Source organism: Aphelocoma coerulescens, chromosome 13, assembly GCF_041296385.1.
Source record: "Aphelocoma coerulescens isolate FSJ_1873_10779 chromosome 13, UR_Acoe_1.0, whole genome shotgun sequence".
Classification (NCBI taxonomy): domain Eukaryota; kingdom Metazoa; phylum Chordata; class Aves; order Passeriformes; family Corvidae; genus Aphelocoma; species Aphelocoma coerulescens.
Genome location: NC_091027.1, coordinates 5,058,984 through 5,074,531, shown reverse-complemented (window position 1 = coordinate 5,074,531; position 15,548 = coordinate 5,058,984). Strand labels below are relative to the sequence as shown.

Genomic DNA, 15,548 nt, shown 5'->3' with positions numbered 1-15,548 from the left:
ATTTTACTTGAGATGTTGTTTTTTTTTTTTTTTTTTAATGAAACCTCTGAGAAGTCATATTGCATCTTCCAAACAAACTGCTGAACTCAACTGCTTTTACCAAACGCATGCAAAATTTTCCCCTCAGGATCCTTAGAGGCCCTGGAGTGCCTGCCTTGCAAAACCAGGGGCGGTGAAGAGAGTCACTCCAGAGTGATTTCCATAGGATACCTTTAGACAGCGTGCCTACGTGTATTTATAAGTATATTCATACACATTTAACACATCAGCTTCTCTTTTGGTCTGTTACTGTGCACAGCAAGCAGAAGGAAAAATAACCAAGGTATCCAAAGAGCTGCTGCCCAGCTGGTAAACTCTGAAAAAACAAAACCTTCCAAGAGGCAGAGACAGGAGCAGTTTTTATCATTGGCTTTCTCCTGCCCCTGAATACACGTGGTTGTCTCTTTGTGGTCATTTCAGATGCCTCAGGAACAGTACGCGCACCGCAGCACCATGCAGACCTCGGAAGGACCCCAGGTATACAAAGTGGGGATTTATGGCTGGAGGAAGAGGTGCCTCTATTTCTTTGTGCTGCTCCTAATGATTTTAATCCTGGTGAACCTTGCTATGACCATCTGGATTCTGAAGGTTATGAACTTCACAATTGTAAGTAGGGGTTACCCTGGAAGGTCTGGGGAAGATGAGGGAGGGTGCTGGTCTTTCTTCTGAGCATGACTTCAGATACAGCTTCAGTAATGGGGTGTTTTGTTGCCATGGACAGTCCTTTTGTAGAGAGGAGCAAATTTACCCAATGATCCTCTCTTTCTGCTGGACATTGCCAAGCTGAGGAATCAGCTCAGCATTGCAAATCACATTCCTCTTATCTGCTATATGTGTATATATACATGTTTTTATGTAAGCAATATACACCACCCTTTCCCAATTTTCAATTGTAAAGTGTTTTAAAATTAATGAACTTGCTTATTTTGAACTGGGGTGTGGAATGGGTTTGAGCCTTTCTCTTAGACTTTTTCTCCATGACTGGGAAGATAAGAAACTTGATTTGCTTTTTGCTTTGGGAAAATTCATATTTTTCTGTAACGATGTAGTTCTGGAAGCTTCATGAAATCAAATTTACAGGGTGTCTCCTTAGCTGTGGAACTTAGGTGGAGCATGTCCTTATCCTTGTATTGCTGTGCTTGGTGCATGTCAGTCCTGGAGCAGCTCTCCCTTGCTGCACAGACTCCCTGGCCAGGGTTAGCTTTCCACTTCCAGGGCTTGTGAGCCTTTATATATGGCAAATCCTTGTTTGTCAGTAGGTAATTTGGCGAGGCAGAGTGAAAATGAAATTATCAGTCCCCTCTTCCTCAAAAGTCGTCCTTGCCACCTTGTTCAGATGAGGTTATTAATTTTAAGATTGTTTGAGTCTTCAGGAGAAATCAAGCTTGAGGCTTTAATCCTGGTTTTACTTCCTGAGGGAGCTGTAAAGCTATACTTCCCTAGACAACTTTCAAGGACCTTCCCAGCCACCTCTGATATGAGCAGCATGCGTGAAGTCTTTTGGCATTTCTTTCTCTGCTCTGGTCTTGTGCAGTCCTGAACAGCTGTGGCCAACATTATGTTATTAATGGGCCATGAGAAGTTGAATAAACAATCTCTGGCTTCCTGTACCCAGCAGATAAAATGCTGTGTCAGGGGAACGTGTAGCGTTCATTTTCTCTAACCAGGTTGCTGTCAAGGTGTGCAGAAGATTGCAGTGCATGTGTGCATTGGGAGCAAGCAATTATGAAGCAGTAATCCACAAAAAGCTCCTGTGAGTGGGCGAAGAGTGGCCAAAGTGGACCAATTAATGCTTAACCAGACCAGTTATTTAATCTTGTGAAATCGATGCCATTTTGATACCCATTTCATGCTGAGCTATGGTCTTTAGATTAATGGAGTTGAGAAATAGGAGTTTCTGAGAGGATGGTAGAGTTGGGCATATGCTCATCATACAGGCAGCGGTGTGGGGCTCAACCCAAGAACAAAATAAAACAATTTCAAGTTATCCCTTTTCAGGAATGCAACTTTGTTTCTTTCTAATAACATAACTTCGGTCCCATGGGTTTTTTGCTATTTGGTGATGGTCAGTCAGCTCTCTGCAGATTGCTTGGGAAGTCAGGTGAACATCTCTGCTCTTTTCTCCATCACTGCCCTCTCATGATGCCCTGCCTTTTGCAGGCCAGGTGCTGGAGTGCCATCTCCTAGGGATATGTGCAGAAACCTCCCATTTCCAGCAGCTCTCTCCCCCCACCAATAGGATACAGCCTGGCTTTTGGGGGGATGCACTAATCTTCAATTTCTTGTCTGATTCTGTTTCCTTACTTGCCCTCGGATTACTGGGGATTATTCCAGGATAAAGTATATTTGTGTACGGCTTAGTTAATTCATATCTACTGGTGCTAGTGCATGATGAGCAGCATTTGGTGCTAAAAACACAGGTGGTGGTGCTGAGTCCTGCAGTGGGAGCAGCTTTATGGTTGTAGGCATGGCCACACTGAATGTTTCTGGCACAGCCAACTGGAAATAAATACAAGAACTGGGCATGTAAAATGTGAGTCTTGCCCCAGTATGCACCCATTCATCTCCTGATCTCCTGCTGCTCCTGCAGCCTCGCCAGCTGCTTTGGATCCTGCTCTGCAATCCCTCCTGCACCATTCCCTGAGGCTGAGAAAACCACTTGGCTAAGTGAGTTTTAGAGGCAGACTTTTATCTCTAAATAACAAATGTAGGGAAATTATCAAATGAGCAGATGCAAATACGGAAAAATCTTTAATTTGTTCCTGTTCTGATGAGTTGAGAAGTCCTTCTGGGGCAGAGGAATGATCTGAGTAGTCAGTAAGCAATAGCTGCTGCCTAACAGGTCTGAGTTACCCCAGTGCTTGCAGAGCAGAAAGGAGAGGAAGGTTTGTCTTTCTGTTCTTCTGGAAAATATATTTCCAGCATCTTCCAACCCCTGAGCTCTCCTTCCAGAGCCTGAGTCTGTTCAACTCCACAGAACAGTCCTGGCGCTTACCAGAATTTAATGATGCTCATTATGGCCAATAAGTGCTCACAGTATTTTAATGAGCACAGCAAACCTGCTCAAGAAAACTCAGGGGTGTTTTAAATGCTGATAGTGGGGAGTGGAGAGTGGAGAAGGGGAAGGAGATGAAGCAAGACAGCCTCAGGATAAAAAAGCACCTCCTCCTGCTTGCTGTAGCAGCATCCATCCACTCCACTTCCATGTCCAGCCCTGACCTCCCTTTCTCTGCCCTCTGCATGCCCTGCTGGCTTGTGCTCTAGGAGACAACTCCTGTGAAATCAAGCCATAAGCTTCCAATCAGTGGCTTTTAACAAGCATCACTAATTTATTCTAGGTTTTGCTTTTATTTGAACGTTCAAGGCTCAAACAAATGTATGTGTGGCTATTGCCTGTTACACAGGGCTGTCAAAGCAGTGTCACACCTGCATGGGGACAGCTGGTCACTGTCTGCTCTGTCCTCTGGCACAATCATTCACTTCTCATGTATTGTTTGATACTCAATTTAATTTAAATGCCTTTATCCAGCACAGGCTGTATGAAAAACAGGCTTAAAGGGGACCTCCACTGTCATCTGCCTGTCCCACAGCTGGTTCCCATAGCCAGGTCCTTTTGCTCTGTTTGTGTACATCAGGGCTGTGCTGCTCTGGGACTGCAGAAAGCTCTGGGCAGGCTGCTGCCTCTAAACCCTGCCTGGATTTTTAAGCCAAACCACAGAATGAGTCTGGACCAAAGCCACCAATTTGGTTGAAACCCAAATGCACCCTGAAGGTGGCCTAACCTAACTGAGGTAGAAACCTCCATCCAGCACTCAACTTTCCCATGATATATAGTTACAGGGTGCTCTGCTTCATTGAGATCTTGGACAAGCCTGGTAGTAGGTCTGTGGTTTGCACATACTCGAGGAAGTGATGTTAATGCCTGTGGGTTCTGTGTGTGACTGAGCCACTCAGTCTGCAGGTCCCACGCAGGTGATGGCTGCATCCTGCTGTCACATCAATGTGGTTGAGGGCTCAGCCTCCAGCTGTGGCAGTCTAAACCTCCAGCTGTGGTGGTTTAAACCTCCAGCTGTGGTGGTCATAATCTCCAGCTGTGGCAGGCTCAACCTCCAGCTGCACAGTCTGGCTGAGGTGGGCACTGCCCATGCACGGATTTATAGGTCCCAACTTAATTATAAAGCTGGAATGAGAGCTCTTAACAACCTTCCTCTTTCTGGTCCACCTGCACTAGCAGCCAGTGATGCTTTAGCAGCAGCATAACCTGTGACTCTGCATATTAGCACATGCATATTTTATGCTGCACGCCCATGATATGCTGGGGATCTCTAGTTCAGCTATTACTAGTGAGCTTAAAACATTTTTTAAAAAGCTTCCTGTTGTATTAGTTTCTGAGTATTACAAAAAAAAAAATGCTTACATAAACAGAGCAAACCAATATCCTTATTTTAAGCAGTCCAAAGCTAGAAAGCTCTGATAATGGGCAATGACAGCGCATTGACCTCTTTCCACAAGGGTAGCACACAATGCCTGGTATTTTAAATGGGTGTTAGGAGTCTGAAGCACCATCCATTAGTACCCCTTTACAGCCTGTTAGGCAGCAGGCAGAGCTTTAAACAGGAGAGATGAGGACTGTGTCCTGTTGTGGCTGCATTTAAATGTCAAACACCCACCTACTTGTCTGCCCATCAAACCATGCAGGACCTTTTGCTTTTCCTTTGCTCTTTCCCGGTGTTTCTATCCACAGCTCCTGTTTGCTTGTTTTGTATGGATTGTTTGGATTTTGTATGGATTTGTATGGATTTGTATGGATTGTATTGTTTTGAGACAGGAGCTGTTTGCATACGGCATCCTGTAGTTCCATATAGTGGCAGGTTCTACTAGACTTTAAACTGTGATAAATGGGAAAATAATATCTTCCCCCTAATCAGCCTGCAAGGCGTGAAATTCCTGGAGAACTGTCTTCTAAGAATCATCCAAAGTAAAGGCTTCAGATTAATTTTGTAAAGACAGCATTCTGCAGTTTGGTATTCAGGAGTCCCTTCATGAGCTGAACATAACGTGTTCCTCCAGCCTGGGAGAGCACCCAAATACCTGGAGGTATTTGCAGATGTGTAGCTGTGGTGCTTAGGGACAGGGTTTAGGGCAGACTTGATAGTGCTGGGTTAGTGTTGGACTCAGTGATCTTGGAGGTAATTTCCAACCTAAATAATTCTGTGACTCCATGTGCTGCTTCTGGGCCTGAGCAGGCTGCTTGTGCCATCTGAGTGTGCACCTCCGAGGGAATGCAGTGTGGGAAGGGGCAGGCAGTGACCCCCTCCTTCCACCTTCCTTGGGGTACAGAGAGGGGGATCTTCCCCTCCTGGCCCAGTCAGGCTCGGGCTGGGGGTCCCTGACCACAGCACGTGCCACCTCTGGGTTCTCCTTCCGTAACCACATGGGGTTTGCACCCTTTAGCATGAAGTTCAGCCATATCTTATTATTGTAATTGAACAGGAACAAATTATTTCAATTGTTCAGACTTTTCCCCTTTTTTTTGCCTCAGTTTATAGCTGAAGGGGTCTGGTTTAGCATAGTTGAATGAAATGTTGGCAATTTAGAGAGACAAAACGCTGCTGTAGATGGCACAAATGCTAAATATCATTATTATCTTGCTTTCTTTATTAAAAGTTGCTAGGAAAAGTGAGCTTTTAAAATTTGGTTATGAACAGTTATTTCCAATACAATTACTCCCTCTTGTGTGTAAACTACCTGCCACATTTCAATTACAGGAAACCAGTGGGGTAATAACACAGCAGTAAAGATGGATTGGTGTTAGGAAAGCTCGTTGCCCTAGCAAGCAGGATTCTTCTATTAATGATTTAAAGGAAGAGACTTTGTTCTAATTTCTTTTTTTTTTTCAAATCAGAGATTGGCTCAGAAGAAAACGACTGTGCTCTTTATATTCCCTTTTCATGATTTCTCTGGGGTCTCTTTAGGTGCAATGGTAAGGCAAACACGGGAGGGAACTCTGATCAGCATTTCAGCTTCTGCTTTGTGGTGCAGTTGTAATCACTCAGCTAAAATTGGCTGGAGCTAGAATTAATATTACTATATCCTTATTAAGGAAAGAGTGAAGTTCTTTTTCTCTCCCTCGACCTCTTGCACGCACACACATTACAAAACTGTGCACTTTCCCATCCTAATTCATGTTGCTCTTTCTACAGAACAAGTAATTGTTCTGAGACTGCCTGCATGACCCAAGAGCTTTGTGTATTTCCCTTCTTTCCTCATTCACATGGACTGCATCTTCTGATATAAAGATGTTAATCTCGTAGTGGCCTGACAACACCAGCAGCGCTGTGAGTGATTGTACTATTAAGTGAAGAAGTTCCTATGGGTGAAATCCTTCCTGGCTGGAATTTAGCAGGAATCTTGGCACTGACATCAGTGGATCAAGCTCTCCACTGTAATACTTTTTATTTGCAGTTTTCTTTACAGTAATTTCTAATTGCTTTCTTCTAGGTTGAGGATAAAATGTGCTATGCTTTTCTTTTACTCTTTTTAGAGATCCGAATTTCATTCCTGGAGGGTTTCTGTTTCTGCATGAAAAGCAACTGGGATTACTTATCTTCTTAAAAAATATATATGTACTTTTTTGCCTTCACTCATTTGGAGTTTAGAATAATATAGTCACTTTTAATGGGATATTGTGTGAAGCTATTGAAAGTTTGACCCCTTCATTGCTGCATTCTCCAGGGCATCAAGGATTTGGTACTGGTGGCTTGTTGAGTTAAAGTGCATCAGTTTCTTCTAGTGTTACACTTTGAAACATCAATCTTTCATAATATTTCATTTTTATTATCCTAATAACCACATTTTCTCAGCCAGCACAAGCACATAAGGCTTTCTTCATTCTTGTTACCGAAAAGTGACAAAAGGTCCCCATGTTTTTACCTCTCTGTCTCTACTCTCTGCTGAACCAGTGAGTTTTTCAGAGGGCTGCCATGGCATTGGATATGCTGACAGATAATGCCATGGGAGCAACAGGAACAGTGAAATAATAAGTCCTCTACTCGTGCCGCTAACCCAAGCTGCAAATGCTGCACTGCAATCACTTAGGTAATTCTTGGGGTTTTCTCTTTGCTCAAGGCAGTCTGTGGTGTACAGTGTTGTGATAGCAGATGGCCCTTTCCCCTCAAATATTTTGGGTTGGGTTTCATGAGGAACTGAGGTTTATGTGACTGTCTTGATGGACAGGCTTCCAGCTCTCACTTCTCAGGTGTTACTCAAGCCATCTGAACAGAACTATGCATCCAGGAGAAACAAATATCTCAAATATATTTAGTTACTGCATTTTTCAGAGGCAGAACAAAGAAGTCTTATTTATTGGTATCTCTACTGTGAAAGAAGCTGCTGCATAAATCCTGTACTTACTACTCACCAGGAGTGAAGGATGTCATAAATGTCCCCATAGCAGAGAAACTTTTTTATTGGTGCTGTTTTCCTACTGGACACCAGAGAATTTAGCCCTGACATCCAGATACTCCAGGACACATCCCTTAGTAATTTTTCCTTCTGATTTGGAGGAAACTCAGCAATACCCATGTCCTCATACCTGCAGTTCAGTGCATGTGTGCAGGCAAACCATCATCTGCCACACTTGCTGTATGGGCCAAACTTCCTAGCAAGCAAGCAAGCTGAGACTCGGTAACTGGTCATCTGTATATCCACAGCAGGAAAATACCTGACTGTGTTAAAAATACATTATGTCTTTGTTTGATGTCTCCAAGAACAAAACCGCTTCATTTCCAGGCATTTCTGCCTGTGAGCACAGAGGGCCCTGTCTGCTGGTGCCCCAGGTCCCTGCTGTGATGGGGTGAGCACGATGGGATGTGTTAAGAGCCCAGGAGGAGCTGCTCAGTGTGAGATGGAGCAGCAAGGAGGGCAGACACGGGCTGTGCAGGGGGCAAGTCATAAACTCTCGCTCCCAGATCCTCTCTCCTGCCACCTCCCTCCAGAGCAGATTGTTCTCAGCTTCTCTTTCATCTGAAGAAATAAGATATTTCATATTAGCATTCATCTCAGTTCCAACAAAAGATCTTCAGACTAGCAGTTCTGAAGCGGGGAGAGATTTGTCTCTTAGAGAACATGTAAAAGGTATTATTATAAATGTGTGAAAGAACAAAAACAAGCTCGCTGCTGAAATGTCGATAATCAGTTAGTCCTCTGAATAGCTTACAATCTGATCCTTCCCCATATTCTCACAGTGCAGGAGGAGAAATGATTTAATTTGGGAATCCACACAGAAATGACGTGCCATGCTGAGCCATAGAGTCAGTTTTCTACTGCTGCTTCTCCTGTTCCTCGAGTTCTTTTTTTTCTTTCTAAGCTTCCCAACATCCCTCCTGAGCTCTCTGCACAGCAGAGAGCAATGACCTTCGAGGCTTTCAAAACCCAGCAGCCACTGCTAAAACAAAAGTATAGTTCCTCTGAAGCACCTGTTCTGCATGGCTGCCTTCAGGCTGAGGTGCTGCTTGGAGCAGCCTCCATGCCTCCTTCCACTCGTCCTGGAACTGCAAAGCCATCAGCTTTTCAGAAAGTGTTCCTTGGCATTCTGAGCCCCTGCTGTTGGAGCATAATCCATGGAAAGGGAAGGGAGGTGGCTTTCTCTCAGAACTGTGAATGGCTGAGGAAAGTGGGAAGTGCTGAGGAGCAGAAACCTTCCTGTGCTTTGGGTCCTGCCTGTTTGCTGGGATGAGCTCACGTTTGGCTAAAGAAAAGGAGAAGTGCCCTATTCTCCCCACAGCTGTGCATTTACTTTAGTTACCTTCTGCAAGTGTCTTCTGCTGTGATGAGTGAGGAGTTTAAGGCCAGAACTACAGCCCTGTGCCGGGCAGAGTCTGTCTTTCCCCTCCTGCAGGGGGAAATATTATCTCTGTATTAGCTCTTCTCCACTCTCATGCCTCATTTGATAGATGTATTTAAAATACATGCTGCCATTTCCTGTGCCTGTTCTTCTGGAGCTCTGCCGTGGAGATGAGCTTGAATATGTCATTCGAATTCATCATAGCTTGAGTTTTAGTTCTGGTCATTTCCACTTCAGTTGCATCCTCCCCATTACCTGTCCTGCCTCCGCTGCCATGGCCAACAGCAGGATGGACTGAGGTAATTATTTTGTATTTAGGCCTGTTTCTGAGGGACTACACTCCAGTGCACTTGCATGAAGGACAGCCTTTTAGCACTGAAATAATGTGGTTGCAGACAGACTTAGAGAAGAGGAATAGATTCACACAGGTAATTCAGCCTTAACCTCTTGAGTTCTCATTACTTTGCATCCACCCAGTGCTACTGCCCACTTCTTTCCTTTTTAAATGAGATCCAGTAACTAACAGAGAAATTATGGCAATTTGCTATATGAAATTTGTGATTATTTGCATTTAATTAAAGGCTTCTCTTGGGAAAATGAAGGGCAGCTTAACCTCAGAGAAGCCTCTACATCTCCAGTAATTGCTTCTAATTGAAGTGTTTCGAGTTTCCATCCCACCACAAGAAAAGAAAAAAAAAACCTGAAGAGTTCACTCTCACACACAGGGTCCCTGAAAATTATTTTATCCTTGTGCAATTAAGGTGACTGAGGGTCCTTACAAATGATTCTTCAGTGTGGGTTAACCAGCTCAAATTAAAGTTTCATTACTGCAAAGGCTGGTTTGTGGTGTGCTTCTGAGAAGTGCAAGGGCACAGCCCATGTTCCTGAGGTGCTGTGCTGACAGACACAGATGCAGGGCTGCAGGTGCACCTCTCTTGCCCGAGTGCTCCTGATGGTTTCTGGTTTTGTACAGGATTTTTGACTTCCAGTGGTATTTTACTTATTACTGTCTACACCTTTTTGGCTCAGTGTGTCCTGTGAAACGCAGGAGAGGGGTTTTCTCAGCTGGAGGTGTGCAGAGCTGAGCAGCAGGAGAGCTTTGGGGCTGGGAACATCTTGGACATCGCCCTGCATCTCTACCTGTGTGTCTCTTAGTTTTCAATGCTGCAAAAAGCATATGCTTCTCATATGCTTCTCTCACCTTTCCCTGGTCATCCTGGCTCATGGAGTGTGTCCCTAGAGCAGGGGTGGCATTTTATAAACCACCAACTCTGGCACAGGCGTTTGGAACCAGCCCTGCTCTGCCCAGGGCCCACAGTGCCCGGCCAGTGCCCAGGTCAGTGGTGCTGGGGGGGTCTGGAGTGCCCGAGGGTCCCATGTCTGGGGAGAGGAGCCTGTCACCTCGTGATAAAGCCAGCACCTCCAGCTCAAGCAGCGCTTCAATTACACAAATTCTGCCTAATTACAACTATCAGCATTTCCATGCAGCTTCTGGCAGTGACGTTTCTGCTTGCACCCTTTGGCTCTGTTAAATCCCTCCTTGTATTGTGGATCTGCAAACAGGCATGACATAAATAAAAGTGTGTATGTTGTAGCAGCAGACATGGCCATTTTCTGCTGTTTATTCTTTCCACTGAAGATACCAAAGTTGAGAAACACGAGAGTGTTCTGCTTTCCTGTGTTCTCACCTTGTTCATTAACGCCTGGTATCACACAAGTCAGCAGGAATGTGCATCTGATTTCTGCTCTTTATTATCCCTAAGGCTCTCTTTAATGTACACTGAAACACATAAAATCTCTAGATGGACTGAAATCTTTCAGGGTGACCTCTGAGATGGCTACGGGTGAATTGTCAGAAATGGTAACATCTTTGTTTGTCATATTTTTTGAAGTTGCAGCTGCAGGTAGACACATGAAAACATTTTTGACCTGCCTCTGTTAACTTCTTAGCAAGCAAACATGCTTGGAAAAGTGCACCTCTTCATTTTAAGAATTAAAAAAAAAAGTTTTAATTATTTATGCAGAGTCCTGAAGTACTTGTATTTCGTGTAGGTGCAAGTCATATAGACGTGTGTAGGTGCTGATTTTGATTCAGATTATTTAATAGGGTGGTATTGTTTCTGACAACAAATACTAATCTTTCAAAACAAGACATTAGAGAATTTTGTTCTAGCAAACTAGGAAATCAAATGCCTTTTACAGTCTTTGGTTTCTCTGTATAGTAGAAAGGGAATTCCTGCTAATTACATTATTGTGCACACAAACCACTTCCAAATGAAGCACTTATTTACAGGGAGATATCATCATCCACAGAGACTGATGGAAGGCTTGCAGCAAAGCCTTGAGCCTGGTGAAGGGAGGAAATTCAGTCTGAGCAGCTGATGGCTGAGTTGTGAAAATATCTGGTGGATTTACAGAGAACTGCTTTGTCCTGAAGGGAGAACAATTCAGTTCACCAGCAGGTATAGACTGAAAGGCAAATTTCATCTTTATTTGAAGTTTCCTATTGACCAGAGATATTTGTCTTTGTTAGTATCATAAAGGAGTCAGCCTTGTGAGTTGCCCAAGAAGCAGGCTGGATGTTAGAAAGCTGATGTGTGTAATTCCTTTCTTCTTCCCAGTGGAGCTACATTTACTGCCATTACACCTTTCTTCTATTAGGAAGCTTTTGTGCAGAACAGTTTGCCTTGTCAGTCCTTTTTATATTGAGCAGAGATTGAGGCGCTTTTACATATTCAGGGCTAAAATAACAATTCTCTGTATAGGGAGGCTGAGGCCAATAAAGACCCTGATGTTCTTGCCATGTCAGGAGCCCTGTGGGGCAGCAGGAGCTGGGGCATCCTCGGCTCCTTTCCCCCAGGAGCACCACTGTGGTCACTTTCCAGCCTCCCAGCTTCTAGCCAGGGCAGCTCATAACAAATTAGCACTCACCAGTATGGCATTGAGAGATTTCCCTGCAGGAGCAACCTGCACAAGGGAATGCCTTCCCCTTTGAGGGCAAAAATCGGTGCTCTGTAGGTGGGGTCGGAATCCGGGGTGGGAAGGTAGTTTATTCCAGTTTTGCCTGTAAATTATGCTAAACAGACATGGAGTGGCCAGTCAGTTGTTGCATGACTCGGTTCTCCTCTTACAGGGGTGTAAATGGGTGGCATCAAGTTGGGGTTGCACAGTTATAAGTGAGAGAAGAACAGAAGGCAGCTGCAAAGGACAGGGATTTAAACTTTGAATTATGGACAGTATCTGGGCAATTGTAAAGAAGAGTCAGACCTGATTTGGAGGTTTTTTGGAATTTTTTTTTCTCTCTCAGTCAACAAAAGAGACTACTGCTTTGGGTTGGTAGTAATCTGCAGGGTGACATGTTAAATGGATTTCACTCACCTACTAAATTTGTCAGTTTAAAACAAATACATAGATGGTGTGAGGATTTGTGCAGTACAGAACACATACAGTGACCCAAGAGAGATCTACAGACAGAAAGAGCTGGAAAAAAAATACAAATCCATGCTCTGAAGTCTTGCAGAAGCAGGCTTCCAGGTTTGGAAACATGGCATAGGAACCTGGAAATGGTGGACAGTTGCACCTCTGTAAATGAGAGTAACTAATCAGTTGTGCTCATTACTCTCTTTCCTTTTCCTCACTGCATGTTTTCCTGTTCTTGAAATTCATCCATCCAGTAAGAAATGTGAAGTTAAATGGCTGAACTCTCTGCTCAGTCACAGTTCTCCCTGGTGCTCATGTTGGAGGTGCTGGCTGAAATGCTCAGTGAGAGCAAGCGTGGAGAGATGATGAGATCCATGGTGGGGAAATGACCACCATCCATCCAAAATGTTTTCAGCAGCAGCACTGGGAAGGGAATACACTGGTGCAATCTGTAGCTCTTGTTTTTGTTTGAAAGGTCTCTAATGAGCCATGTGTGCACTGCATTTCACCCTGGGAAATCCCACTGAAATCTGGCACTCGCGTTTCATTTCTTGCGCTGCTATATTTAGGGCAGAAAGCAGATCTCCCAGCGTGGCTCCTTCTGGCTTGTAGAAACCCTGCAAAGTATCTTAGTAATATACACTAATTGCTTACCAAAGCTGCCAGCTCCCTGTGAAAATCCTTTAAAGAGATGGGAAATGGAAGCAGAGCAGTTGCCTGCACTTTCTGCAGGCACGTGGCAGTAGCCAGTTGTTGTGTCTGTGCCATGGGGATGAGGGGCAGATGACCTCAAGGGATGTGATGTGGTCTTCATTTCGATCACTGCTTTTCTGCCCCTCCTTTTTTTATCCTATGGATGAGGAGTCCAATCTGAGGTGTCTTTGTTGAGTTTTAATGAGTGAATTAGATATTTTTTAAACCTGCAGTCAGTGGTAGTCGCAGAGTGTGCATATTCCCTTCCTCTGATGTATTTATTCTTCATAAGTTCCCATCTTTCTTGACCTTAGTTCCACTAAAAGTCATTCACAGCCATGCCAAGTCAGGCATTCAACATCATCTTGTTATAATCAAAGGAATGAACCTCTCTGTTGAATACAATCTTTTTCCTGTGCTGACGCCAGCCCAGCTGTACCCAGATTTCTGCAGCTGAAGTGACAGGGTGCTCCAGGCCTTCTGTTAAAGACATGTGGTGCCATGGATATTTTTTAATTGTGGGTAAGAGAGAGAAGCAATACGTGCCAGTATTAGGAGTGTCAGGTGAGAATATGGTAGTTTTATATTCTGGAATTTGGAGAAGTATTTCAGGTGTGGATACAGTATTGCTGCTAGCAAGAATTTTCCTTGCTTCTTTCCAGTCCCATGAGATACTTTTCTCTCTTACTGAAGATATTAGCAGAGTTCTATAAACTATGAACACCTGGGACCTTGCAGAGCTTTGTTTATGGTACAGTAGAAAAATATTTTGACAATGGATGTTGTAGGATCAGAACCAAGGGGTGGCTGATCCTTTGGCCAACTAGACTATGAAGAAAAAAGTCTATAGAAGAGTTTGTAAAATAATTAAATAAATCAATCTTGCTGCACAATTCCTGCCTGCTGGATTTCTCTGCTCCTCCCTACCACTGCAGGATACCGTGATATTTCAGGTATTTCATATCTTTTCCATATTTGTCTATGTAGGAAAAAAAAAATCTTTAAAACTTAAGAGTAATGGAGTGACTACAGTTTGGTAGAAATGACATTCAAAATCTACTAAATTAAGCAGAGAACGTGTCCATCCCAGCAGCTTTCTGTTATCTTTCACAGTTCTTTGATAGGGATGTAATTTTCTGTAATCACTCAGAAAGATGGTTGGATATTTTTTCTATTAAATTCTGAAGGACTTAAACCTTTTCTGGCTTACCTTTGCTATTTTTCATGTTTATATACAACAGTATAATGCATCAGCATTTTTATATGTTTCCCATATAAAAATGAGCCATGTTTATGGAGGCTGTCAGACTTTCTATTCCACAGAATAACTGGAGCATCGCTGTAAGTTGACACCAGCCTAAAAATCACATATGGTTGCTGAAATGTCTTATTTTATGGCCCTGATGCTGTTTAATAGCTAAGCTGTGCCCTTTTCTTAATTTACTGTCGCTATCCAGGAGTGCATTGGTGTTGGGGGATGCTCTGCAGAGGTTCCAGGGTAGCTCTGCTGCTTTTGTGGGTGCCCTGATCAGCAGAGCTGCCTGTTGGGTGAGGAACTGCCCAAGCTGTGATAATTAACTGGTGAGGTAAACCACTCTACACTGCTTTAACCTTCTTCCAGCAGGTTTCTCCTACCAGGCACTGGAATGTAAAATGATTACTTTTTTTCCTCCCTTTCCTCTGTGTTTACCCTCAGGAGGTTTTGGATAGGTTTTGGCTATTACAGACACAGTAAATGCCTAGCTGGAAGCTATCTGGTATTCATAACCTTAAGGTATTTAGGAAATCATAAAAGCTGAGTGGATTTTTTTTGATTTTTTTTTTTTTTTTTTAAGAGAATAGCTCCAAGAGCTGAAGGCACTGCCTGCCTTTCAGGTAAATTCCATTCAGGATGATAAATTATGGCTCAACTGAACCAAAATGTTCCTAATGGCCCTAGTCAAAAGGCCTATTACAGGATGTCTAACTCACTTAAATTCCTTTTGGCTTTAAATTGTTAATGATTAAGTGTTTAGGGCTAAAGTGATATACACTTAAAGGGCACTTTGCTTTAAGGTTAGCAAAACTGAGCACCTCAAGTGAGGGACACAGATTCGAGTGACCTTCAGGCAGAGGAATCAGGATGTTGTCTCTACAGGTGGGTAATTTTGTGGGAATATTTGCAGGACACCAGGCAGGTTTGTGGAGAATGAAGCAGAGGAACATTCTGGAACAGAGAGGAACAGCAGCTTTGGCCTGCCCTGGTGGTTTTTAAATCACACTTTTGATATTGCAGAGAAAAAGTTTTTTTGTCTTTTGTTATGACATTTGGAGAAGTAAACATTTGGTGATCTCAAGGGTGTTTTCCCAAAGGAACAGCTGCTAAGTTGTAAGGCACCAGTCCTGTGCTGGCTCGTGCAGTTCCTTGAGTTTAAGTGTGGTTTTGCAGCAATGAAGGTGCCAAATCTGTCTGGTAATCAGAGAGGTTTGGACTCCTGTCCAGTCCTGTGCTGCTGACCAGTGAGCAATGCCACGTGTTTATCTGAAAGGATGTGCAATTATGTTTTAGAAA

At 43.6% G+C, this 15,548-nt stretch overlaps 1 protein-coding gene across 12 annotated transcripts in view; it reads left to right on the top strand.

The window, feature by feature from the left end:
* The window catches only part of SGCD (sarcoglycan delta), a 504,819-nt gene that overhangs the window by 374,179 nt on the left and 115,092 nt on the right, over positions 1 to 15,548 (top strand). For 11 of the 12 annotated variants that reach the window (XM_069028492.1, XM_069028495.1, XM_069028490.1 and 8 more), the window contains one exon: positions 460 to 645. In XM_069028492.1, coding sequence (XP_068884593.1) covers positions 460 to 645 — 186 coding nt within the window. The remainder of the gene's footprint in view (positions 1 to 459; positions 646 to 15,548) is intronic. The other variant, XM_069028500.1, reaches the window with a different exon arrangement.